The sequence below is a fragment of the Lepisosteus oculatus genome, chromosome 16 (genome assembly GCF_040954835.1).
Source record: "Lepisosteus oculatus isolate fLepOcu1 chromosome 16, fLepOcu1.hap2, whole genome shotgun sequence".
NCBI lineage: Eukaryota > Metazoa > Chordata > Actinopteri > Semionotiformes > Lepisosteidae > Lepisosteus > Lepisosteus oculatus.
Genome location: NC_090711.1, coordinates 4,342,356 through 4,367,385, shown reverse-complemented (window position 1 = coordinate 4,367,385; position 25,030 = coordinate 4,342,356). Strand labels below are relative to the sequence as shown.

Genomic DNA, 25,030 nt, shown 5'->3' with positions numbered 1-25,030 from the left:
TTACATCCCTGCTTTGTAATCCTTGGCAGGAATATGAGAGACTGGCAGCCCAGCTGGATGGAGCCAGGATACCCTTGATAGAGAAGGTGCAGAAATTTGGTCCGTCCATCAACAAGATCGAACTGGTGGAGGAAGCCGAGAGACACGCCATGCTGCTGGATGAGCTGGCCCGGAACCTCTCTAGGTATGGTCCTTCTTAAACTTTACCACATCCAAGTCATAGGTTTTCCAGCAAATGTTATATTTCACATTACAAATGAGACAGACGTATAAAGAAACCCACTTCCGGAAACACCAAAAAAGAAAATGTGGAGAAAAAAAATAGATGATGACTCCAACAATAATCACTTAGCTGAGGCCAGTGAATGAACTGTCGCTCAACGCCTGCAGCAACCAGATAAACTCTGTGTTACATCTCATCTGAAGGACAGAGCACAAGGGGGTGTAAGTAAGATGCTCAGGACAACATGCAGGGCTTGAACTAGCAGTCTTGGTAACAAGCCCTATACCTTACTTTTCAGTCCCCAGGCTCTTTTTTTATCACTATGGGAGATCCTACAATTGGGGAAATCCAGTTCTTAAAACGAATACAGTTGATCATTTTAGCCCTGCCCTTTTTTCAGGGTTATCATGGACACAAACCAAGATGGCTTCATCCAGAGGGCCATTAACGCATCCAAAGCCTACTCCAGCATCATCGAGGCTGTCCGCAATGCAGAGAAGGCTGCCAACGATGCCAACCAAGCAGCAACAGAAGCTCTGAAGGTTTGTTCACTTTGCACAGACAGTGAGGTCTGGTTCTGTTCTGTCATTTTCTAATCTTTTTTTCTTCACAGTGGCTTTTGATTCTTGGTATATTATGCTAGAAACTCCCTACTGGTGTCAGCCAGAGAGAGTGCTGTACTCTTCTGTCTCTTTATTTTTTATTTGCGCATGCAACTCAGCGATGTTAACTTAAATGGCTTCTCATCAGATAGTGGTTGTTTTGCAGAATGTGATGTCTGAAGATACTGGGTCGAAAGCAGAGAGGCTGAAAAACAAAAGCAATAGTCTGGAGGAGAAGGCGAAGACAGTGGAGAAAAAACTTTTAAATGGTAGTGGAAACAAAAATATATTTTGCTGGCTTTTTCACACAACTGTATAGTTAAAATGTCACCGTCGAGCAATGACACTTGAAACAAATGTGACAGTGTATACCACATGGCGCTACACTGGCTCAGTGTGACCACTGCTGGTGTCTAGTATGGTTTGCATGAATCCTCTGTTGGACGCTAGTAATGTTAATGCACCCTGGTTTGTGTCGTATTGTGTATGTACAGCATATTCCTTGCAATAATTATATTGGTCTGTACTGCACATATTTCAAAGGCTGGATAACTCTGTTAGGACTCTTTTCATCTACATATTAAAACTGGATTGAATCTGGCACTAATTCACATGTCCTCACTGCCGTTTCTGTCACAGACCTGAAACCGCAGCTCCAAGCAGCAAAGAAAAGACTACAAGATGTCCAACACAAACAGAGGCAGCTGCTGAAAAACTTGGAAGCTGCTCAGAGGAGTCTTAACTTTAGCAGAGGTGGGTTATGTTGTAGTTCACCCCTGGCCACTGATCAGGAGCAGAATCCCCTGATGTTGACTTTGCTCTGTTTGATCTTCTATCTTCCCACCCTCCACTTTAAAAGCAGAAGGTGTTACAGTTAGTTTTATTCTATCAGTGTGTTTTCAGGTCTGTATTTACTGTCCTATTATTTCTTAGCTTCTGTATTGACTAGTTGCTACAGACATTCTGTCATTACAAAGCGACTCTTGTTTAATGCACATGGTTTGAGTTGCGTGTTTGAGTACAGCTTTTCGAGCTGCATTCAGAAATGACTGCACAGGTGCTGTCAAACCTATGCACATATTATCGCAGAAGACCATGGGCAGAGACTGAGTCTGGGGTAGAGTAAGAGACCAGTGTATAGAAGCACTTGATTTTTGGAAAATCTAAAATATTTGAAAATACTTAAATCTTCCAAGCAGGACTAATTTCAGGACCTTTTACTTCTTTTTTTTTCTATTGTTGGTCTACATTAACATTCATTTAGCATATCAGGGATGGTGAAGGTTATGTATTATATGAGTGGCTAAGGCTTTCCAATGCATCTTTTCAAGGTTTATGAATACAGCGTTTCACACGGCGCCCATTTGGCTTATGCGCTTCTAATTGCATTAGAAGCTTTTGTGAAAGAGGCCCCTAATGTCTTTTTGTACAACAAGCGAGCACAGCAAAGTATTAAGACTGCTGCATTTTCACCCTCCTGCCTCCATGACATTCTGCACAAAAGCTGCTGCAGATAAATGCATACACTAGTTGCATCTGTTGAGATTGTAAGCTTGAGGCAGTCGGTCTAAACACAAGGAGACTGAGCCACTGGTTTCACTAAGAGGCCCTGTTGAGTTTGCTCTCCTCTGAACCGTAAGTAAGATGCTGTCAGCATTAATGCAATCCTCAATTTTCCTGAAAATGTTTTGTTTTTTTTGCTTCTCTTTGTGTCCCTGTAGAAGAGACAGCAGAGGATATTGCAAAGGCCAAGTTAGCCGCGGCAGAGGCCAATAATACTGCCGCAAATGTGGAGAAAGCTCTCAGCCCCATGAAGCAGCAGCTCGAGCAGTGGAAGAAGCAGTATGGGAATGCCAGCGAGACGAGCATGGATTTCAACACTGCCTTCCAGGAGGCCAACAAGTCCGGTAGAGCCCAGGCCTTCTGCTCCTCTCCCTCCTTCCTTGCTCTGGGAGGCCTGATGGCTTCCCAATAAAGCATATAAGCTCCTAGCATCCTCTGTCAATTCAGGATGCAGGATCCTGGGGTGAAACCAGGAGATTATATCACACTCCTAGTAATACAAGAACATGGGGGTCACAATTGGAAACTAAAAGGGAAATCATCTGGGCAGAAATAAGAAAGATTGCTTTACAAAAGATAGGCCCAAAGCTCTTTTATAAACTGCCAAGATGAAATATAATATATTGATGTAGTTGATAATATGTGATATACAATAGTTTCACGTGGCTACTAAACTATAGTATGTAGTATTTTTGTTTTTTTTGTGAGTTTTGCTTGGCTTTACTATTATTCCCTATGGTTTACACAGTGCTTTACCATGCCTCTGTATATTTGGCTGCAAATTGTCAATGATTTTGTGATAGTTCAGGTGGGTAGCTGCGTCAGCATGCGTAGGCTGAAAAGAAAGAAAACACAACGTTTCAGCTGTGGAGCCTTCTTCAGGTGTGAGAAAGACAGGGCAGTAAGCAAAGGTAATGTAGCAGGAGAACAAAAGCTGGGAGAGAGGAGGAGCGAGGGGCGGGAGCAGGGGACAGAAACAGAGGCCAATCAAGAGGTGTGAAGTCAGGATAAGTGAAGTGAGGTGTGAAATGAAACCTACAATGAATGGAGAGAATTTAGAAGAAAACTAGTCTGTGGTTAAAAGAAGGGGGAAGGTGTGATCCTAGCTGCAGGATAATTTTGGTTTCTGTAGTCTTTCTGATGTATGAGTTCGGAAAACCATCTTTGAGAACACAGACGGAGAGATTAGAGTGGTCATGGCAGTCAGAGGTGAAATGGGAAACAATGGGCTTGGAGAGATCTTTAATCTTCACAGAACCTAACATGTTCTCTGAAGTGGTCTCCGAGTCTCCTTCCTGTTTCTCCAATGTAGATGGCTGGGCATTTACTGCATTAGATACAGTAAATAAGGTTGCTGGAGGTACAAGATGCCATCTGGGTGATTCGGAATTGTCCTGAGAGGAATGAGTGTGGTGTTAGATGTGTACTTGCAGGTGGTACAGCGAGCTCTGCTGCAAGGGAAAGTACCTGGTGTGGATGGTTGCTGAGGGCGGTCAAGGGAGCTGCGAACAAGAAGATTACGCAGATTAGGTGGTTGGCGATATGAGATGATGGGGCAGTGAGAAAAGAAGGGCCCAATGGAGGGATCATCCTGTAGGATGGAAATGATTTCGTGATGTGCATTGCTGTTTCTAACAAAGACACCAAACTGAGATCAGTATGTTGAGGATGTTTCGGGAACCAGTGTGAGGGAGTGATTGGATAAAACTAGCCCTAACCTGGAGATTTTCACTTGTTCACATCGCCATGCCACAGTGGGAATGCTGGGAGACACCATCCCCTTGCTCATAAAGAAGCTGGATAGCTTGCAGAGCCGCTCGATCCAGATGCCCAACATTTCGGAAAACATCCAGCGAATCCGGCAACTCATCTCCCAAGCCCGGAACGCTGCAAGTAAGGTAAGAACTGCATGAAGAAAGTGCCAGGCTGGGCGGGGATGTCCTCAGCTTGTGATGTCAGTGAGAGCCTCTTCCAATCAATGATAGCTCGCCTGAACAGCACTGTGGAGCTTCCAGCAGCATGTCAAGAGAGGAGCAGCACAATGGTGGGCATATCAGAGCAAGAGTGTGCTCCTTCCTCCTAGTGTGGTTCAGTGGTTATTGAAGTGAGCGAAGTGTAAAAATACACAATATTATAGAAGCAGAAATAGAGCACCTTTCAGCTAAACTCTTGAAGACTGAAAAGATGAGTGTTTTTTTACCCATACCATGATGCTTTTTTTTTTTAATTTGCAAAGGTGAACGTGCCCATGAAGTTTAATGGCACTGCAGGTGTACAGGTCAGAAATCCCAGCAACCTCGCAGATCTCACAGCCTACACATCCCTCAAGTTCTACATCACTCTGCCAGAGGCCCCCTCCAAGCGCCAGACAGAGCCCACCAAGCAGTTTGTTTTCTACCTCGGCAATAAAAACGTAAGTTTCTGGATGCTGCTGCACTTCTTTTGGCATAGCTTAGAGCACGGGAGACTTAGAGAGTGCTTACTTCTAGACAGTTTTGCTGAGCCCAGGTCTGTTTCTGTTTTTGATTACTTCGAAGTGTCGCTGATTGGTCTTGCATCGTGGAAAACTGGCAGAAGTTCAGCAAATAGCTTGAAAACTCTCGTGGCCATTTGTCTCCTCAGGTCGGTTCAAGCATGAGAGAAAACAAAAATGGAAACTTAATGAAGGCGACATCACCAGTCCTGTTTCAGGATTGTTTTGGTGTTGGGTTTCATTTAAACTCTACCGCCTAGGATCTTCAGTAATGATTGCCTGATAATGCCTCTTGTTAGGGTATCCCTAAAGTGGATCGTTTCAGTCATAAGAGTTCAGTCTTATGCTGTCTGTGCTCTTGTGTTATTTTTTACGTTTGACACTTTAGGCAACAAAGGAATTCCTTGGCATGGCACTGGAGGGAAAGCAGCTGAAGTGGCTGTACAATGTTGGTGGCGAGACGGCTGTGGTCGAACTAAACCAAGATATCAGCTCTGGCACGTTTGACGCTGTCAAACTGGAAAGGTGATACAAGGGGAAGGGGGGTGAATGATTAGATCAGACTATTTAGAAACTGCTGCCTAAAAAACACACTTCTCTTGTTTTGGATTATGTCAAGAACACCTCTGCATGTCAGCTGAAAATGTAAGTTTATAGATACGGTACAAGAAAGAGTTAGTGGCAGGCCAGACCCTGTGTGGTAGTCAGTTTTCCCTTTTAAATTATTTCATTCCTTGCACAATCAAGCTGTTCTGATTAGAAGTTTTTTGCTTTCCCAGGATCTTGCAGTTTGGCCAGATAGAGCTCTCTGTGAAGGGAACGGTTACACAGGTGACTAAGCAGAATGACAGGGCAAGGGGCGACAGTGGGCTGCTACACCTGCCCCCTGATGAGACTGTGTTTTATGTGGGCGGCTACCCTCCGAGCTTCACGGTAAGAGATGCATCTCCACTGGGGAGTGTTAACCAACTGTTGAAAATGTGTCCAGAACTCAGCTTGTTTATCACAAGATTTGTCTGTGCCCTTAAATTCATATAGAGCTTTTCACATCGGTTGTTTTTCTTGAATTAATCAATCAAGTACTTGGACATGATCAATAAGATTGAATGGGTACTGCTGTAGCTGCCTGCTGGACCACACAATGAAAGGTGTTTTTTTCTAGACTGTAACAAAAGTCTTTTTAGCATGAGAACGTAGTATAAGACAAGTTATATCAAGTGCATTTTTCTAGTTAGTAGTTAACTGATTGAAAAATCACTTGCGAGTCATTTCTTAAACAAACTGTTTTGGCTTCAGCAACACAAGTGGGCAGCTTGTTCCATATTCCCACAACCCTTTGTGAAAAAGGGCCTCCTGTTCTCAGATTTAAGTGTAGTTTACACTTGTTGTCTTGGGTCTGAAGTTCACTGGTTTAACTATGTTAGTGCCTTTAAGGATTTTTAAGATTATTTTTATTTTTTACAGCCTCCTCGTGAACTCCAGCTGCCCAATTTCAAAGGCTGTATTGTGCTAGATACCCTGAATCAAGAGGTCCTGAGTCTGTACAACTTTGAGCAGACCTTCGATCTCAACACTGCCATAGACCGGCCCTGTGCAAGGTGTGCTCTTGTTAAATCATTTTCCTTTGCCAATTAGCTGTCATTCCAAATTCCAGAAAACACCCAGTGATATTCATTCACCTTTCAGCTGTGATCTCTACTTCAAGACAGATCCATGTAAAGTTGCCCTTAAACAGAAAGTTATTAAAGGAGATCAAGACTTAACCAAGGGATTAAACCTTTGCTAAACCACATATTATTACTTCATTAACATGCGCAACAAAACAGTCTATTTTATCTTATGCAGTATTTTAATTGCTCCTTTTAGTAACACAGCGACAAGAAAGTAATGGGCATCACCTATTAAATAATCAATTCCTTTCATTTGCACTGCCTCTCCCGGCCGTAATCAATGAAATGATCAGCTACTCTCGCTATCCGATTAAAGCTTCCTCACCACTCAGTAAATGAGTGCAATATCACAAGGTAACTGTCAACTGGGTAGAATATCTTTGATGCATGTGACATTTCGGACGGTGCAAAGATCAGTAGGTAAATGACCTGTGTTGTACTGTACATTATGTTAATGCTATTTGGATGGGACTTGGATGCATCAGCCTCTTTATATCATGCTGGAGCTGCTGTTACTGTTTTGATTATTTTGTTGCAGGTCTAAGTATGTGCCAGAGCAGTGGGTCGATGATGGGGCCCACTTTGATGGAACTGGATATGCCAAGATTGATTTCCGAGCTGACGGCGGCCCAACCAGGCGCTTTGAGCAGGAGATCAAAGTGCTGTCTTACAATGCTGTCCTGCTCTTGTTTCAGAAAGAGGTACTTTCAATTGAGCCTTTCCCCAGTGATCTGTTTCTGTCAAAAGATTACCAACATGACAATTGATGTAAAAAATAATGAACTTAAATTAAGAAAAATCACAAATAAAGTCTGATGCTGTTTTTTTTCTTTTTTTTTTTGTTTACAGTGCACGCATTCGTACCAAGTGTTGTTTTTGCAGGCATTTCTGACCTGGGTTTATCTGTTTTCTATCAGGACCAGTTCCTCTGTTTGGCAGTTGTTGATGGAGAGCTTAAGGTTTACTATGATTTCAATGGAGGAATGCAGGACATCAAGCCAGAAAAAGACAAATCTGCCCGGATCAGTGATGGCAAATCCAGACAGGTAAAGCAAAGCTCATTTCCTCCTGTCTTTAGAGTTTAAATACCTACCGTTTCAGTCGGTATTCTCTTGAGTCTAACAGCATTGAGCACTCACACCTCACACCTCTTGGATAATTTTTGTACTGAAAATCACCCGTACAGTGATTACATATTACATATTAGTACAATTACATATGAAAACTTAATAAAGTGTAGTGAATCCAAGTATCACATTGGCTCTAAACTTTAGACTTTTGTGTTAAAATGTGCATTATAATGTTCTCAAAAGTTGAAATGCATTATAAAGTACTAGTTAACACCATAATATAAAGAATGAATTTGCTCTAGTGCTTTTAGGAAGTTATTTGCTTGTGCATTACTTCCTGGAAAGGCTTAACTGCTGAAATTCATGACAAGGTGGGAATTAATTTTATGCATGCCTGCTCCATTTTGCCTACTCCTGTTCCTATATCGAGAGCGATAGTGACCAAAGTAACATTATAAATATAATTACATTCACTGCCATTATATTGCAGCTCGGACATTTTAAGTCTATGAGTGAGGTTTGCCTGTAAAGATGACCGTAATAGCAATCCATTCTCCTTCAAAGGTTTTCTGAAAACCTTTCATTTTTTTTTCTCAGCTGGAGATCATCCTCCATCAGACAAGCAGCGGCACAAAAGTGATTGTCCGTATTGAACGAGCAAGCATCTTCATCAAACAGTTTGATAAGCCCTTCCCGCAGTTCAACGATTTCTATTACCTGGGCGGAGTCCCCCAGGACAAGATGCCAGAGGGGTAGGTTTAACGACCAGTCTGGTTTTCTTTCCGATTATTCAAAGGACACTTAAATTTCAACTCTGTAGTACTGTAGTACTGCTAGCATTCAATAAAATTCTTCTATAGAATTTATGTAATTTGGACAGAGAAAAAAATAATTATTAAGTAGGTAGGTTAGGTCCCCTTTTCAGGCCATAAAGGTCCATGGTGAATGGGGGCTACCATTTTTCTCAACCATCAAACACTGGAGGTGGAGGTGATGGGGTCAGCATCACACTCCAGCCTATTACCCAGGAAAGACCCCCCGGTACTCTTTTGGAAAGCAGGATGAGTGGACCTGGGAGGTGTCTGGAAGGAATTAGAACGAGCTCTATCGCTTGCCCCTACCTGGGATTGAACCCGGGACCTTCCAGTCAGGAGCTAGACGCCCTTGCTGTCTGAGCCACCACGGCTCCAAAAAAGTAAATAAATAAAAAATGATTATATATTATTAATTATTTATAATGGTAATAGAAACCGGGTGCTTTGGTTTCTCCCACATTCCAAGGACGTGCTAGTATGTTAATTGACTTCTGGGAAAACTGGCCCTGGCGTGAGTGTGTCCGGCAATAGACTGACGTCTCCCCTGTGACCCTGTATCGGATTATGTGATAAGAAAATAGATGGATAGATACTGGTAAAAAATAAATTATTGTATCACAAAATGTTGACTTCAGAATATCAGGTTCCCTGTAATGTTCTGGTATGGGATTTTTTTGTTGCTCAGATTGAAGGCACTGTTCCCAAATCGGGGCTCCTTCAAGGGCTGCCTCAGGAACGTCAAGGCTCTTGGCAAATACGTCGACCTCAAACGAACAAACAGCTCTGGGGTCAGCTATGGGTGTTCCCCCGACTTACTGGTGAGTTTGCGACTGCCTGTTTCAAGGGAATGACTTGTCTTGTGAGTTTGGCTTTCTGCTGCAGAACTGTTATTTAAAAGCACTTGTAATATAATTGTAAATAACTGAAACAACTTGGTTCCTACAAAGCAGTACACTGCTGTAAATCCAAGCTGCCAGCTTTATTATAATGGTAATAAGCTTTTGATTTGTAACTTTAAATATGAGAAACAATCAGAACAATTGCATGGCACATGTGCTCTTCCTGGCCAGGATTCAATCTGCCATTCCTGAGGTGTGTCTCAGCACATGGGATGCACAGCTAATACCAACAGCACAGAGGTCATCTTTTTAGCTCAAGAGACTTCAAGGCCACTGTAAGTTATGGGGGAAGTGACACCACCACAAGAGTCACATCTTAGTCACTTCGATACAATAGCTCCCTCCTCAGTGTTGTGCTTCTGGAATAGGCAGAGTAGATGAAACCCTGCATCTCATAGCCTTGCAAAAAGATCTTTGAAGCTGAAAATCATTCTTTTACCTTCATGTCCTTTAGGTCGTGCGGGGGGCAGAGTTCTCTGGACAAGGTTACCTCAGCCTCTCCTTGGAAAATGTCCCCAGTCTGCAGGATAATTTCTACGCCGGATTTGGCTTCAGGACAAGCCAGAAAGATGGACTTATGTTTTATCATGAGGCTCAGGTACATACTGTGGGGTCAGGGAGAACAGGGAGCTAGCAGGTGCACTGGTGACTCTCCTGATTAATGTAATTATTCTCATATTCTCATTGCAGGAATATGAGGCAAAATCATTCTATGCTACACTGAAATCCCCGTTAGTATTATTGTTGTAATGATGTATAGGACACCCTTTTCCAGAACAACTTATATTAAAGAATCACTTTTTGTATGATCTAACAATTTCAGTCAACTACAACTCAATCCCAGAGTGCATCATGTAGAATGATATAATAAAGCATTACCATTTGAAATAAAAAATAACAAACAATGATAAGTGATAGTACAGCCATCTACATGATTGTGCCAAAAAGTGCTTTTCATTAAGATTAAAATGCAATTTAAAGTTTTGTAGTTTATGATTGCTGGCCTAACTTGTTTGATCATTGTGTACCAAACAGTAATTATCTTCTCTTGGTTGATACGTGTAGATACTATTGACCTTGTTTCTAAAAGTCTTGACTTGGTTCTAAATACAGTACACATTTATATACTGTATCAAATGTAATGATGTTGTTGTTTTGTAGGATGGAGTCTGTGAAGTCTATCTTAAAAATGGGCTTGTGGTTGCAAAGTCAGTCAATGCTGAAGTAAGGAGCAAAATGATCTATAATGACGATAGTAGTCATTATGTGTCTTTATACAGCAACAGCAGTGGGTAAGTCGCATAGTATGGTTTTAATAGAAAAGAAATGTATGCCATGCATTTTTGTGCTTTAGATTTCTATCAATTTGTACCTCGTCGTTTCAGAGTCATAGTCTTAGAGCAGCTGCATCCTGTGTGAATCCTAACTGTGTCTTGTTTCCCAGGTTGCTTCTCTATGTGGATGATGACTTGATGAAGACTGGGCCTGTGCAGCCAAAAAGGTCCAGACACCGCCGGCAGGCACAGCTGGGGAGCTTCTATCTCGGTGGCTCCCCGGCCTCCGGTAGTGCCCCCAACCTCACAGGGTGCATCAGCAACCTGTTTGTCAAACGGTGAGGAACGTCATGTGTCCGATAGACTCCCTGCCAGTGGAAATTAAAGAGATACTGTAATAGGGGCCACCAGTTGCTCCGCTACATTCAGAAACCCCTTAATCTGCTCTTCGTTTGGTTTCAGAAACAATATCATGTATTATTGTTCATTCCAAATGCAGAAGTAGTTAAGAATGCGTTTCTTTTATTAAACAAATTTGTTTTTTACTGATAATGATGGGCAGGATGGTGCTTTCTTTTTCAAATAGTAAGCTATATAAAAGTCCTTGCCAAGATTTTTAAAATAATGCATGGCAACATTTATTTGAAGCAGATATTTCATAAATATGACACAGATGAAGAAGGAAAATAGTAGAGGAACCAAAATCATTTTAACATCTTGAATGTAAGAACCAAGCAATTCACTTTAAGTGCAAATATTTTGGGGGTCCTTTCTCAAAGCAAGATTGATGGGCAGTTCCACCTTCTGAATAAAAGCTGACTAACTGGATGCTTTTTTTGCTTAAAAAATATTCCGGAACAGAAAATAGCTGCTAATGTGTTACTGTAGTAATAGGAAAAAATAGTGAAAGGCGAACAAGGAATAAAGCAATGTTTTCTCTTCTGTTTGTAGGAATCAGATCTCGCAAGAGGTGGTGGATTTGCTCCAGTCGCATCTCGTAAACGTGTCTTTGAACTGCGCAAACAGGAGGAAGCCCTTGCCGATGTGGGCGTCTCCAAGAGGCCACAAAGCTTCTAAGGTAAGACAAGTCAGAGAGTTCCTGTTCCGCCTTAAAACATATGCAGCCCAAAACTGACTGGCTGTGACCTTACTGTGGTAAAATGCAGATCCCTTCTGTATGGATTTTTCTCTCTGTGATGAGGATTGAGGGGGGCGATTTCCCCATTTATTCATCCTGGTAACTGGAGCACAACTTCCCCAGCTCTGTTTAGCATGTACTGCACGTATGTCAGTTATTTAAATTTCATGGTATTAAACGATATCGTCTCACCATAAGACAAGTTACACACAATATAAGACAGTTTAGTCTGTTTACTTAATTGATACCTAAAGCACTTTGCAACTGTTAATTTTCCAGTTGTGGTTTTCTCTTCACAAGTACTGTATGACACATGGTGCTATTGTCATTCGCTTAAACACTACATTTAAATTAATTGTCACAGTCCATGACATATCATCTGCAAAGATGTTGGGTTTTCAGATTCTCCCGTATTTATCATATTCATACCATAATGCCACAGTGTCTCAGCTCTCTTTGTTACCAAGAAAAGTGATTCTTCTTATAGAAATGTGCACTTAATTTAAGGAATTATGTCCTGTGAAACATCTGAAAAAATATGTGGATTGTTGATCAGTGGAAAACAAGTTCAGCATATTTATTATTGAAACTAAAACAAAACAAAATGTTTCTCTGCCCTCTTGAGATACTATGATTTAAAAGAACAATAGGTAAAAATGTAACACACAGACTGCAACCTAGAAAGTACTTACTACTTTAGTAGTGAAAGTTTTGTGGTAGTGATTCAGTAATGATATTGGTTGGTTCTCTAATCTTATTCAGAATTCTGTAATGTGTTTACTGCAGTTGTAGTGTTATGAGAAACTGGGTCCATATGCAGTGTATTATTTTTATCATTTGGTATTTATAGCAGTGAATAAAAAGTCAGCAAGATGCCTTTTATGCCACTTACTGTCATGTTTAATCCTGCTTACTAGGTCCATTCCCAGGCATCCTTAAATGTGCCCAGGAATCGCAGTGTGAGGGGGTCTTGCCAGACAGAGCAACCTAGACGCATCACAGCAGGACTGCAGTTCAGTGGTTCCATGACAAGCCATCTAGAATTCAGCACCACGCCAGTGGATTTCAAGACAAGGTACTGTGTACGAGCTCATCCATCTTCTCGTTGAGACGTTTTGAGGGGTTAACCTTGTACAGACTACTATCATGAGTATTCTAAGCAGATCTAAAACTTTCTCAACATCAAACAGATTCCACTTTTCAATGGACATCCATCTGAACTCTTCGGATGGTCTGATACTCTACATCTCCGGAGAGAAGGAGCACAATGTCATGACTCTGTCTGTGGTCAACGGGCACTTCGTCCTGATGGTAGATGGTGGAAGAAGGAAGAAGACTGAAATCAGAAGCAATAAGAATTACAATGATGGACTGTGGCACACAGTGAGTTTTCTTGGAGCCACATATGATTTGTTTTACTTTTTCTTTTCTATTTTTGTTAATGGTTGAAGGTTCATTGCAGGTTACCGCAAATAAAAATAGTGGGACCGTTATAATTAGTGGAACCGTTTGGGAGGGGGGTTCACCCTGTTGTCAGTGTGGGTCCTAATGCCCAAGTATAGTGACAGGGACACTATACTGTAAAAAAGGCGCCGTACTTTGGATGAGACCGAGGTTCTGACTCTTTGTGGTTATTAAAAATCTTAAGGTGTTTTTTTTCAAAGATTAAGAGTGTTATCCTGGTATCCTATCCAGATTTACCCCTGGCCTTTATCAATCATGGCCTCCTAATAATCCCCATCTGTGAACTGGCTTCATCACTCTCCTCCCCACTGAGAGCTGGTGTGTGGGAAGCTTACTGGCGCACTATGGCTGCTGTTGCATCATCCAAGCAGGGGCTGCACACTGGTGGTGGTCGACCAGAGTCCGCATTACCTGTAGCTTTGAGTGAAATGTCCAGAAAAGCGCTATATAAGTTTAACTGAGCACCAAAAAATGCAAAGAAGAGCCTGAAAGTGAAATGTAAATATGCATAGGAATTGAGCTTTAATCAACATTCCCCTTTAAATTTGGTTTAATAATCAAAACCACAAAATCAAACTATATTTAATATGTGGTGAATTTGGGTGGGTGTAGGTAAGACTTAATCTGTTTGATTGATTTTTGCTTGTTTCAGGTGTTTGTCAAGAAAGAGAAGGATAAAGTCCGCATTGTGACCGATGGACTGGATGTTCAATCAAAAAGGCTTCCAGGTGGTGCAAGGATCTCACTCAGCTCACCTTTTTACGTAGGTGGGATCCCAGCAGGAAAAAGCAGGAAACTCTCAGCTGTAAGTGGGATTGTTAACATTATAACCAATTGTGCTGCCAATGTGGAGCAGCTATAGCTATAGACCATATAGAAACACTACACAAATTACAATTAAATTAGTTATTAGTTTACTACTAAACTACTACTATGGCTTAAAATAATTTGTTTGTTTTTTTATAACTGGGTGTTATCTACATCATCATTCCCAGAAAAGGATCCTCAAATGCAGAGATGCTTATTTTAAAGATCTCTTTAATAAGTAGAAAACAAAACTTATTGAAATGTTAATACATCAGTGTTCGCATGATTAAGAAACTGAAATAAGTTGTCAAACACTTAGGGTTTGCTTTTATGTGCAGAAATGTGTGAAACCATTTTTTGGGGGCAGGAGTGTATTGAAGAGTTTGCACCACAGAGCAGTGCTGTATAGCACATAATGAAAACTGATCCATAGTTAGTTTCCTGGATTTAGGCACTTGAAGAAGGCTCCACAGCCAAAAAATTGCATCTCTTTCCTTTTCTTTTCAGAAACCTTAACTTGTTTCATAGTTATATTCATATATTACCATTTGCTAACGACATCAGGCACGTTTAGTTTCAGTGTTTTCTGTAGGAGATGTTACAGCCTGGGTGAAGCAGCTTTGTGAGGAGGTGATCGTCTTTCTGCTTCCAGGTTGAGGGGCGCGGTTTTGTGGGCTGTATCAAGGGGATGAAGCTGGACAACGTGCCCCTGGATCGCCCCTCCCGTTCACTGGGGGTGGTACCTTGCTATGAGAAGAGTCTGCAGCCAGGGGTGTACTTTGCCAGCGAAGGAGGGCATCTCACTCTTGGTAAATATTGCAATACGATGCCCAATCACTGCAGTTGGGATGCCAACTCCTGTGGTCCTCTTCCTATAGTTTATGACTCAAGCAGAATTATGCTTGCTGTAGCGTGAGAACACCAGTATTTAAAATGAGTGCTAGAATCCAAAGCTTGGATTATTTTTCCCACCACAGAAAAATGGCATTCCAGCATTCATCTTCATGTGCCACGTCTATGCTTTTCTAAATGCTGTCGAGGTAGGGAGAATTGTGTCAAGTGCCTGATAACCTGCATTAATTAGTTCATATTGATTGGTCCTGTTTCACAGCTGTTTACTGCTTATAAAAGCTATAGGAAAGCCTGCAGCTCACTGGTTGTTAACTATGTAGTTCAATCTACTGTAAATCTAAGACGTCCCATACCAAAGTTTGCTACAGCAGGTTTTTTAACATATTATTGCAGTTTTAACCTGCATTAACTTTGTTCTGTCTTGTTCTCTCATGGTATCATGCTTTACTATACCTCTTTTGGACAAACTCTACTCCTATTGTGATTTTATTGTACGTTCCATAGCACACTTCTTTACCAGCAATTATTGTCCAACTGCTAACCTCCCTTTCAATAGTAATCAGCACTCGTTGTGTCTGCACTAGATTTATTTAGTGAACATTTTATTCTTCTGAACAAAAATCACCTTAAAAACCTAGAGGGTGAATATTGTATTCTCCATTCCATTAAAACAAAAGAATACCAACAGACACCTAATCTAACTTGGTGAAAATAAATCAATCTGCAACCATGGCAAACACCCTCCATGTTTACCATCAGTACTTCAGCATGAGTGAGCAAAGAGGCAAAACTCTGAGTGACTGTGATGTTGCATGAAAAAGGCATGCATTCGTTTGTCATTTTTAAAAGAACGCTTTTTCCACTTATAACTGGAAAAGAGGGGATGTTTAAAAGTATGAAAATAAGCATCGAAAACCAAGTGCCCTAGCTTTACACCACTTATATCAGTTTGGATCATGAGCTGTCGGTACACCATTAAAGGAGATAACTGGGAATAGGTCGAACTCCTGCCCGTTGCCTCTGTTGTTTAGGTTTGTCTGAAAGTCAGAAACGTGACAAGTGTTTTGTATGCTGTTCCTTCCAGATGACTCCTTTGTAACTGGTCAGGACTTTGAGGTGGTTCTGGAGGTCAAGCCTGTAACCAGCACAGGCTTGCTGCTTCATATTGGAAAGAATAAAGGACAGTTTGTCTCCCTCTACATGGCAAACGGCGAGGTAAACTCCTCTTAATCTCCTGTAAGCCATTGAGGTCAGCAAAAATGTTTTTGCACAAAGAATATGTCGTGCGGGACATGCATATACAAAAGATCAATATAAATATAAAGGTAACACTGTACCAAGCCTTTCCAAAGGCATGTATGCTGTAGAATTGTGAGCAGTGGGTGTTAACAAGTTGAAACCAAATGCCTTATCACTTTCTAAAAGATAACTTCCATAGACAGGCCTGTGAGTGGATGCCTAGGTGACATGTCCACCTGCTGGAGAAATGTTGTTATTACAATTAAAATGGGGAGAAACTTTGCATGATCATTTTGTGTAGTGCATAGTTCAGATGTTGCTAAACTGATGTCTTACGCACCCCAAAACCTCAGCTAGTGGAAAACAAACCATTGCTTCGCTTCTCTTTGAGATCTGGAACTCAGAAGGTTCTGCTAGGGCCAGTTCTTCAAGAACTTTGAAAAATACATTTTATGAAAAAAAGTAAACCGGTAAAAAGAATGTAAAATTAAATCTGCTGCATGCATCATTCCGCACAGGTTCTTTTCACGGTCGACAATGGTGGAGGAGCGTTCTCGGCTTCGCTGATCCCAGAGGAATCCCTTTGCAATGGGAACTGGCACCATATTGCAAGTAAGGCACTCGTCCGATCGCCAGATTATCAATACGCACATGCAGCACAAAATGAAGCATGTAGTCAACATAACTTGTCAAGGCTTCCAGTCTCGCTCTTCCAATTCTTTGCCAAACAGGAAGAATTGCTGGGCAGATTTGAAAGAAACAATGTTTCTCTCCTGGATTGATTTTCAGTTGTCAAGAAAAACAACGTCATCCAGCTGGATGTGGACTTGGAAAGCAATCACACAGTTGGCCCGCGAGGATCGGTTTCGTCACGGACTAGAGCGATGGCGTATTTAGGAGGCGTGCCAGGTGAGGGGGCATTGAGGGTGGGTCTTCAGACCATGCTTTTGTAGTTTTCTGTGGGATACCAAGCAGCTGCTATTTACCTCACGTCACATCACTCCTTCTTAGAGCTGTGCAGTTCACGAGCCATTGATTCTGTTCTCCATGGAAAAAATCACTTGAGCGAATCAAATGTATTGGTTCAGTTTTCCCTCTGACTTTTGATTAAGTCCTTTCTTTTCATGAAGTCAATCGGCTCAGGGTATAGAACTGAGTATTGAACCAAGCAAGGAAATCATTCCGTTCTAATCTCAGAGCCCAGAGAACAGAGGTAGGAATTAAACTGGAGTCCAATGTAATTAATCCATCCATTGTCTAACCATTTCATCTAATTCAGGGTCTCAGGGGATGCTGTCTTTCCACGTTAAAAAAGAAACAGTGTCCAGACTATTAGTTTCACATTGGATATTATTTTCCATTTTGCTTTGGAAATGAGTAACCCTCATTTCAGTAATTATGTTTTTGAATATAATATTTAGTAGTAGTATTATTCAGTGACTCAACCCCCTCTCAGTAATTGACTCATTCACTGGCTCAGCTTTAGTAGTACTATTTCATTCAAGTGAATTGGGACATCCAATGACAAAAAGTGAATGAATCTTTTGAATTGATTCAGTTAATTAAATTAATCGCTTCACTAAAATGAATTGAACTGTCCAGCTATACTCATTAGCTTGCAATGCCATACATGTGAAAAATGATTTCAGGTTCATTAGTAGAGAGATCTGGGAAATTAAAATAGTGCTATTTGTATATTAATTGCATGGTTTCATGCCTCCTCCACAATTATCAACACACAGCTTTAAGAAACTGATACTTAAACATCTTTTGTATTCAATTTTGCCAGGTAGAAATTAAGCACATGAAGGATATGTTTCTCCAATGAAGAGTTTAATTACAGGCTGTATCTGATAACCCAGGTGTCACGTAGGTTAAGGTACAAGGCTTACAGCAGCTGGGTTTCTAGCTAAAGTAATCTTTTCTTTCTTTTCCCAGATACAGTTAAACTTCCTGGCCTACTTTCCCCCATGCCCTCGTTCCACGGCTGCATAAGAAGAGTTGTCATGAACCAGCTCCCTATAGATTTATCCAGGCCAGTATCTCTATACGGTGCAGTTGGCCTTAAAGGATGTCCAGTTGTATGAATATGGAAATGCTTACCTTGTTCATAGGATTTTTATGTTTTCACGCTTGGGTGATGGGGCTCTTTGAAAGCATAGGTTAATTTAAATATTTATAATTTTATTGATCTTTAATTTTATTCTGAACATCACTGAAGTTATTTTCAAGATTTCAAACCTACACTATTAATCAAACCTATGCAAATAAAAGGGGGGGTGCGGGCTTAGGAACATGGGACATTTTTTTTTTCAAAACTGTGGCTATTTCCTTCTCTGTAACTGCAGTGGTGTTGGAAGCGCTCAGTTATCCTAAATTAAATCCTTATTAAGTCCGGCAGCTCAGAGATCGTTCTTTTAAAAAGAACATTTCATCTGCCACATTAGAAGGACTGAAACATTTTGACTGGACAAAAAGCAGTGCTGCTCAAACAGGGTTTTGCCTTCTTTTGTTTGGTGTGACTCCGTTAAACTCGTTGCCTTTCTCCCACCAGGTCCACACCTGCACTGCCACCTATTTGCTGTATTTTAATTGTGAATTTATATTGCTTTGTTTGGTATAATGGGATAATATTATAGAAGAGGGTAAGAAAGACTGGTCTATATATGTCATTTTTATTTCAACCTGAAACAAATCAAATCAAATGCCATTCCCAAATCAAGAGTACAGAGTTGATAAGCTTGTGGTTATCCAAATCGTCCAAATAAAAATCCTTGTGACTAAGAAAATATGGAGTCTGTTATTCATTTTTTCTCCCCAGTGTGACAGAACTAGCAATGCATTAACTATAACACACTCTAAAATGAATAAAACTTGTTTTGGATAACAAGGACAATCCTGTACATGGTTACAATGGTTATTTTATTTTTATAAGTAGTACTGCCTTCAGCATAAATAAAGCACAAAAACCCAATCTTTCCTGCTCTGTGCCAGGAACAGGATAGTGTTGTGTCTCTCTATGGTTGTGGCTTGAAAGAGCATGTCATAGTTTTTGCAAGCAATAATATCCCCCCCCCCCCAAAGTAAACAATTTTCACTATTTACAAAACAATGTAAACGTCTTTCGTGCTGTTTGAAGACTATTTATTTGCGCCAAGCTTGGAACATTTATAAAGAACAATGAAGTAAATCTTCTAGACACACATAGGTGGACTCGCAAGCCCTAGCATGTAATAATGGGATGCAGGCGTGGATACCATCAGCAATACCTAATCCAAACTCATATCTTCTTCATCATCCTTCTTGTCCTTGGGGTCCCCCTCCTTTTTTTCTGCCTTACCATCGCCTTCCATTGCTTTTGCAAATGCTTCCACATCTGTAGATCAAAAGATCATCTGTCAACTGTGAAACTATACATTCCTCAATACTTTAAAAAAGAAAAATGAATACATTAAAAATTAGTCAATTAAGATTGTGAAGAACATTCTTGGTGCCAAACTCTTATAATCTAATTAAATGCTCATTTTATGGTCACTTTTAAATAATGGCCTTACATTCCCATTGAATAACCAAAGAATAATAATTGGACACTTGCTCCGATTTCTAAAGCCAATTTCAGAGTTATTTTAATCCCCAAAAATGCCCTGATTCATAATGAATACTGACTGCACTGTCCAATGCTTTCGTAATACTAATGTAAGAACACACAGAACACACTTGATGCCCCTAAACCTGTTGATCTTGTAAGGCAGGAAACAGCAGATATTCACCTCCTTTGTTTGCAGCGTCGACAGCCTCTGTGGGCAGTCCAAACTGGCTCATGAGAGGACCCAGCTGTCCTGAAGCTAATGCCGAGCTGAACATGCTCATAGCCTACAAGATATCAACAGAAGACAAAACTGTCAAAACAAAGACCCCTTTTAAAGCAGACAATGATATCAAAAAGCAGATGGTTAAATGGAGTTTTGAGCTTCTTTTAAAGGCCTTTTAAAGCCTGTATTTATATACTACAAATGTGGGGGGAAAAAGACTTCTGGCCTTTGTGGTCAGTGCTTCACAATTCAGTACTTGGTCTTGTAGTAAAACCAAAGACTTCAGGGGGTGGAGCATGAGTGACCTGCTGGAACTGCGGCGAAGTCAGCGTGTTCTGGATCTCCTCCGCAGTCTGGGGGAGAGACTCTCCTGAGGGTAGGTATGGCAGCAGCCGCTGCTGCACTTCAGCATTAGCTAATATAGGAGCCATGACCTCTGGTGTCAGCACACTGGCCAGGTCCACTGAAAAACAACCCAAGGCAAGAGTATTGCATACCGCATCTCAGCATCATTGCATTAGTATATACATATGCACATACATGGGAGTGAGAGAAAAAGGAATTAAGATTGCACAATCCATCTCTCTACATGGGTGATGGTTTCATTTGATACCGCATTTATGTTTGTGGCCACCCTAGCTGCTTGTCTAAGACCACGAAGCATGATGTGCGATATCACCAGAGGAAGCTCTGATCTGCGGTCAGACTAGACTTGCCACACAGGCAGCACGTGTGCGACAAGCACGACAGTGACGATTCAGCAGGGTCGGCTGGTTTTTAACCCCGTGCAGCATGACGACACGGCTGCCTCGTGACCCTTCCGTACGACGCAGAGGAGCACGGCACTGCACCAGCGAGCACGATCTGAGATCCCCGCCTGACACTCACCCCCCTGTCCGCCTGCCGCCATGGCTGGGACGTTCATGGTAGCCAGGATGCTCTGCAGGTCGCTGAGCTGGATGGGCTGTGTGGGGCTGCCGGCGGCGGCGGCGGCGGCGGCGGCGGCGGCAGCCGGGGGCGTGACGGCGGTGCTGCTGGGCGCAGGGGTGCTGGGGGACGCGGTGGAGGGCGCCGCCGGCGCGATCGGGGCGGGAGCCTGGGCCGAGCTGATGCGGGTCGCGGAAGCGGCGGAGGATGGGGTGACAGCGGCGGACTGGCTGCGGGAGCTGAAAGCAAGGCAGTTTCTCGAAATCAACGTCAAAACAAGCCGGCGATGCCATTTCTTACAGCCTCCATTTTCAATGGAGATGTGAAACTTGGAACATCAAATAATAATAATAATAATAATAATAATAATAAACTTTATTTTATATAGCGCCTTTAAAGGTGACTTCTCAAAGCGCTTTACAGGATGACAATTACAATAAATAAGAAGACTACAACAATAAATAAAAAGATTTCACAAGATAGGACACAATTATAATTACAGCAATACAACAATAACAATAGAGGAGACCGTGGAAGGTGGTATTAAGAAGAGCAGAGGGGTGAAGAATGGAACCAGTTAAGTAAAGGCTTTTTAAAGCCCTGGGCACTGCCCATTTGTAACACCACAACACTGAAGGAGAATGCCTTCGGCTGGTTATAATTCACTGAACACATTTTAACACCTGAATCCACAATCTGAAGTTTCACGACATTGTGTGTGTGTTTCTGCTGCAACAACTAGGTGTGAACAAGGTTTCAGTCAAGCCATTATTTACTTCGTGTCGGCAAGTTATATAATAAAAAACCCGGATTTTATTACCTGGAGGAGGAACTGCTTGTGGGCGGCCCTCCACTGCCCAGCAGACTCGCCAGCCCGGGCCCAGCAAGAGCACCAAGCCCACCTGACAACGGAAAACAGCTTTAACAAGTTTCACAGCTTCAAGACCAAAAATGTAACAGAGTTAATAAGACTAATTCTATGTAACCCTTTATTTTGAGTCATGTGTACTCATGAAGGAGGTAATGTACATGGAATTTCACTGGTGCTAAACCTTTGACCCACTTTACAATGGAAAGTTTTAAAGAACTACTACAAAATCATGTCATTAGCACTGGAGGGAAAACATTTTTCCTCCAGCTTAAAGGCGGATCAACACAGCAGGGATGCACAAGGCATTAGACTAACTACGAAAAAAAAACGAACTCTTCTCGTCCTGTGGGTAAAGTCGAAAACGAGTTCAGCAACTTCACGAGATGTTTTGTTATTAGGAAATTCACAAGAAAACGGAGAAACTCACCGAGTCCTCCAAGCCCCGTTGGTCCAATCAGCTGCATCAACTGGTTATGGCTCATATTACCCAGAAGGCTCTGCAGGCCACCTTCTCCTGTTAAAAGTTTAAAACTTTGTTAAAAGTGCATACCAGTTTTTACTGTTACAATCAGAGATTGTACTGTAACTCATGGCCTCGGTCAGAAGTTCTCCCCTCTATACCTCACCTCCTAAAGCGGAGAGCTCGTGGCCTCCACTGCTTCCACTCCCCAGAGCCCCAGGCATCGGGGGGTTGTTGAGGTATTCATTCACTTTACGGCAATACTCCTCATCTTTGTCGGATTTTGGCTCCTGGAAGAGGGAGGGAGAGTCATCAAGCAAACAGGAAAACAACTTCTCTTTTTAAAACTTTGATTTGATGGCACTGAAAGCAATGAAGCACTGAAAGTCTTTTAAAAGAAAATAAGCCTATACATTCTGAGTGAAATGCAGACAATCTATTGGATTGGAACAAATGGAACAGGCTCTATAAACATGTTTGGTTTACGTACTAACTAAAAAAAGGCATTAACATTATAGTCCACCACGTAGGTTCCAAAGAGCTGCAGAAGGCCACATCTGAACTCCAATCTCATTTTCCCTAATCGCCAACACAGAGATGAGGCCCCTTGGGTTGCAGAGGCCTGGATAAAAAACCTAGCCATGTTGTTGAATCTTATTTCCTGGGAAAAGCTGGACAAGGTCCTTGGATTGTTAATTAGCAACCAAATTTAGGCAAAATGGATTGAACTGCCTCCTCTTATTTGTAGCCTTACGTTCTTATCTGAGATCTAATAAAATGGCGTGCACAAGGTGATGAGAAATTACAAGGAAGGGCAAGTCCCAGTCATATTGGGATTCAAATGAGGCCGATTTACCTGCATCCAAAAGAACAGTCTCTTAGATCCTGCCTTGAACTTCAGCACATATACTCGGCCAGTAGTGCACTGAGTTACCCTCTTGAATTCACAGTCATCAGGGAAAATGATGAGATCCTGAAATGCATTGCAACATTATGATATTAACTTCCAGTAGTTTACATAGTCAGTGTCCACAGGTCAAATAATAACAGAACACACTCTGTATATCCACACTCTGTGGCTGAATGAAGTGAACATGTTGTGCTCAAAGAGGCCTTTCTAATGGACTAATTTCTAAATACATCTCAGCGCAAGGCTGTAAATTGGTTTCACAAATGGGAAATATTTCACAGAAGATTAAAAACAACTGTCAAGATTACTGGGATCCTGAAATTTAAAAGCCATTCTGATTAGCCAGTCTTGTTAAGATCGGGATTCATGAAATGCTGAATTTCCGTCTCGTTAAAAGCACAAGCTGTCTCCCAGAAACCACCAGGTTTTCCAAGGTCCAAAATGATTCTCAGTTCCAACATTTTTTGCGAGCAACAGGTGGGCCTGCTTACATCATCCACGTTGCCAGTGGTCCTGTCCTTCCAGCAGAAGTGGATCAAAGAGTCGTCAGTCTGCTGGATGTAGACGAGGCCCTTGCGTTTGTCAGGAGTCACAGTGCTGCCTTTCAGGGTCATCTTCCCAGCCCTGAACTCCACCAGGTACTTACTGGAGGAGCCCCGTGACCCCGACACCAGACTGGGAAACAGTGCGCCGGAAGACATGCTTGACTAGATGGGAGAAACAAACATCACAGGACTTCAAGGTTGCCTTCATGAAAAAGATGGAAAGTTTCCTGATGAGTAAAAATTGTGAGCTTTTTATTTTTATTCAGGGGCAGCAGATCAATCTCCCGGCATTGCTCAACTGAGAGGGAGAAGGCAGAACGGCCCACGCTGAAACTATGTTGTTTTCATATTTGGGAAAAATGAAAGTTTATAAAATTGGGCGTGTTGGCAAACGTTTTATGAACGTCGGAGGGAAATCATCCATTTGTAAACATTCTGTTGCACCGAACACTGAAAAAAAAATGAAACGAGTAAGCTCTGCTCTGAGGACTTTATACAGCTGTCTGTATCGGAATACACTAAAATCTATATAAACATTTTCTGTCCATAGAGACTCTGGTTCAGACATGCACGGCTGTATCCTGCTATTACAAAGTAGCTACGCCTGTAATATTACCAGACCAGGACCTCCTGCCAAGGGTGAGACTGCAGTTTTCCACGATTACATCCGTTCCTTAAGGTCGGCTATCCACAATTCCAGCTCCTGCCTTAAACCTTGTGATTTTTGTCCCTTTACGTTTCAGAATCAGAACATCATGCAGTAGGTTTTCAGTTTTGCACCCTACGGTACTAAATGTCCTACCGCATTCAATTAATCACGCAATGCTCACCTACTAAACCGCACAGAGGATGCTCACCAATTTCTCAAAATCAAATCGTAACTCGTCTATTTTAAAATATCAGGCAAACAATTACGAATAAAGCACTACAAAATTACAACACTAATTACAGAAGTGGTGATTTTCTGTATCACGCTACCCGAACGCCAATCTTCAGATTAAATATTTTAAGAAACCGGGCATACGGTACAAGCTCATCGTGCAACTTTACTTTGACGTTTAATTTGTATAACCGTACTCCTAAGATCCCACTTAATCGTTTTTTATTGACCGGTTTTGACTGCGTTACCTCTTTTGATTTTCAATCTTCGAAACAGACAATCACACACGAACACAGCGGAATGCAGGAAAACAAAATACCGCCCCTGGAGTCTGAATACGTCGTTTGATTGGCTGGACGAGATACAACCAGCTCATTGGTTGGATTAGGTTAGTGTCAATCGTGTGCTTTAAACGCCGTATATTTTAAAGTTAGGTAGAGGGGTTTTGCTGCGTCATAAACTCACTGCGCAATCTCTGAGAGAGAAGAACGCAAAAGAATTTGACAAAACTTTATTGGCACCCACCAACAAAAAAC

General features: G+C 41.7%; 2 protein-coding genes across 4 annotated transcripts in view; one reads left to right on the top strand and one right to left on the bottom strand.

Annotated features, from left to right (window-relative positions):
* lama5 (laminin, alpha 5) overlaps nucleotides 1-18,878 on the top strand; it is an 85,629-nt gene extending 66,751 nt beyond the window's left edge. For all 3 annotated transcript variants that reach the window (XM_015365137.2, XM_015365136.2, XM_069179616.1), the window contains 26 exons: nucleotides 30-184; nucleotides 624-765; nucleotides 992-1,094; nucleotides 1,465-1,578; nucleotides 2,547-2,732; nucleotides 4,144-4,286; nucleotides 4,625-4,801; nucleotides 5,250-5,386; nucleotides 5,641-5,794; nucleotides 6,326-6,459; nucleotides 7,070-7,232; nucleotides 7,449-7,577; nucleotides 8,199-8,353; nucleotides 9,102-9,234; nucleotides 9,770-9,913; nucleotides 10,477-10,607; nucleotides 10,760-10,927; nucleotides 11,541-11,667; nucleotides 12,645-12,802; nucleotides 12,918-13,110; nucleotides 13,844-13,996; nucleotides 14,651-14,807; nucleotides 15,935-16,065; nucleotides 16,608-16,701; nucleotides 16,879-16,998; nucleotides 18,028-18,878. In XM_015365137.2, the coding sequence (XP_015220623.2) occupies nucleotides 30-184; nucleotides 624-765; nucleotides 992-1,094; nucleotides 1,465-1,578; nucleotides 2,547-2,732; nucleotides 4,144-4,286; nucleotides 4,625-4,801; nucleotides 5,250-5,386; nucleotides 5,641-5,794; nucleotides 6,326-6,459; nucleotides 7,070-7,232; nucleotides 7,449-7,577; nucleotides 8,199-8,353; nucleotides 9,102-9,234; nucleotides 9,770-9,913; nucleotides 10,477-10,607; nucleotides 10,760-10,927; nucleotides 11,541-11,667; nucleotides 12,645-12,802; nucleotides 12,918-13,110; nucleotides 13,844-13,996; nucleotides 14,651-14,807; nucleotides 15,935-16,065; nucleotides 16,608-16,701; nucleotides 16,879-16,998; nucleotides 18,028-18,176 (3,750 nt within the window). In that variant the 3' untranslated portion in view covers nucleotides 18,177-18,878. The remainder of the gene's footprint in view (nucleotides 1-29; nucleotides 185-623; nucleotides 766-991; nucleotides 1,095-1,464; nucleotides 1,579-2,546; nucleotides 2,733-4,143; nucleotides 4,287-4,624; nucleotides 4,802-5,249; nucleotides 5,387-5,640; nucleotides 5,795-6,325; nucleotides 6,460-7,069; nucleotides 7,233-7,448; nucleotides 7,578-8,198; nucleotides 8,354-9,101; nucleotides 9,235-9,769; nucleotides 9,914-10,476; nucleotides 10,608-10,759; nucleotides 10,928-11,540; nucleotides 11,668-12,644; nucleotides 12,803-12,917; nucleotides 13,111-13,843; nucleotides 13,997-14,650; nucleotides 14,808-15,934; nucleotides 16,066-16,607; nucleotides 16,702-16,878; nucleotides 16,999-18,027) is intronic.
* Nucleotides 18,879-19,211: 333 nt separating this feature from the next.
* Nucleotides 19,212-24,850, bottom strand: adrm1 (ADRM1 26S proteasome ubiquitin receptor). The gene is made up of 10 exons (XM_069179617.1): nucleotides 24,743-24,850; nucleotides 23,561-23,776; nucleotides 23,016-23,132; nucleotides 22,326-22,449; nucleotides 22,127-22,213; nucleotides 21,649-21,730; nucleotides 20,790-21,067; nucleotides 20,207-20,364; nucleotides 19,860-19,962; nucleotides 19,212-19,465 (listed from the first exon to the last, which is right to left on the bottom strand). Exons 2-10 carry the CDS (start codon nucleotides 23,768-23,770, stop codon nucleotides 19,359-19,361), a joined length of 1,266 nt encoding a protein of 421 aa, XP_069035718.1. The 5' UTR covers nucleotides 23,771-23,776; nucleotides 24,743-24,850; the 3' UTR covers nucleotides 19,212-19,358.
* Between the last annotated feature and the right edge of the window lie 180 nt (nucleotides 24,851-25,030).

Excerpts from the sequence above, each read along its gene's own strand:
- adrm1 (XM_069179617.1), bottom strand. The coding sequence starts at position 23,770 with ATGTCTTCCGGCGCACTGTTTCCCAGTCTGGTGTCGGGGTCACGGGGC. Across the intron at positions 23,133-23,560 it reads CCACTGGCAACGTGGATGAT|GATCTCATCATTTTCCCTGA; the intron begins GTAAGCAGGCCC and ends AATGCATTTCAG. Across the intron at positions 22,214-22,325 it reads CGAGCTCTCCGCTTTAGGAG|GAGAAGGTGGCCTGCAGAGC; the intron begins GTGAGGTATAGA and ends AACTTTTAACAG.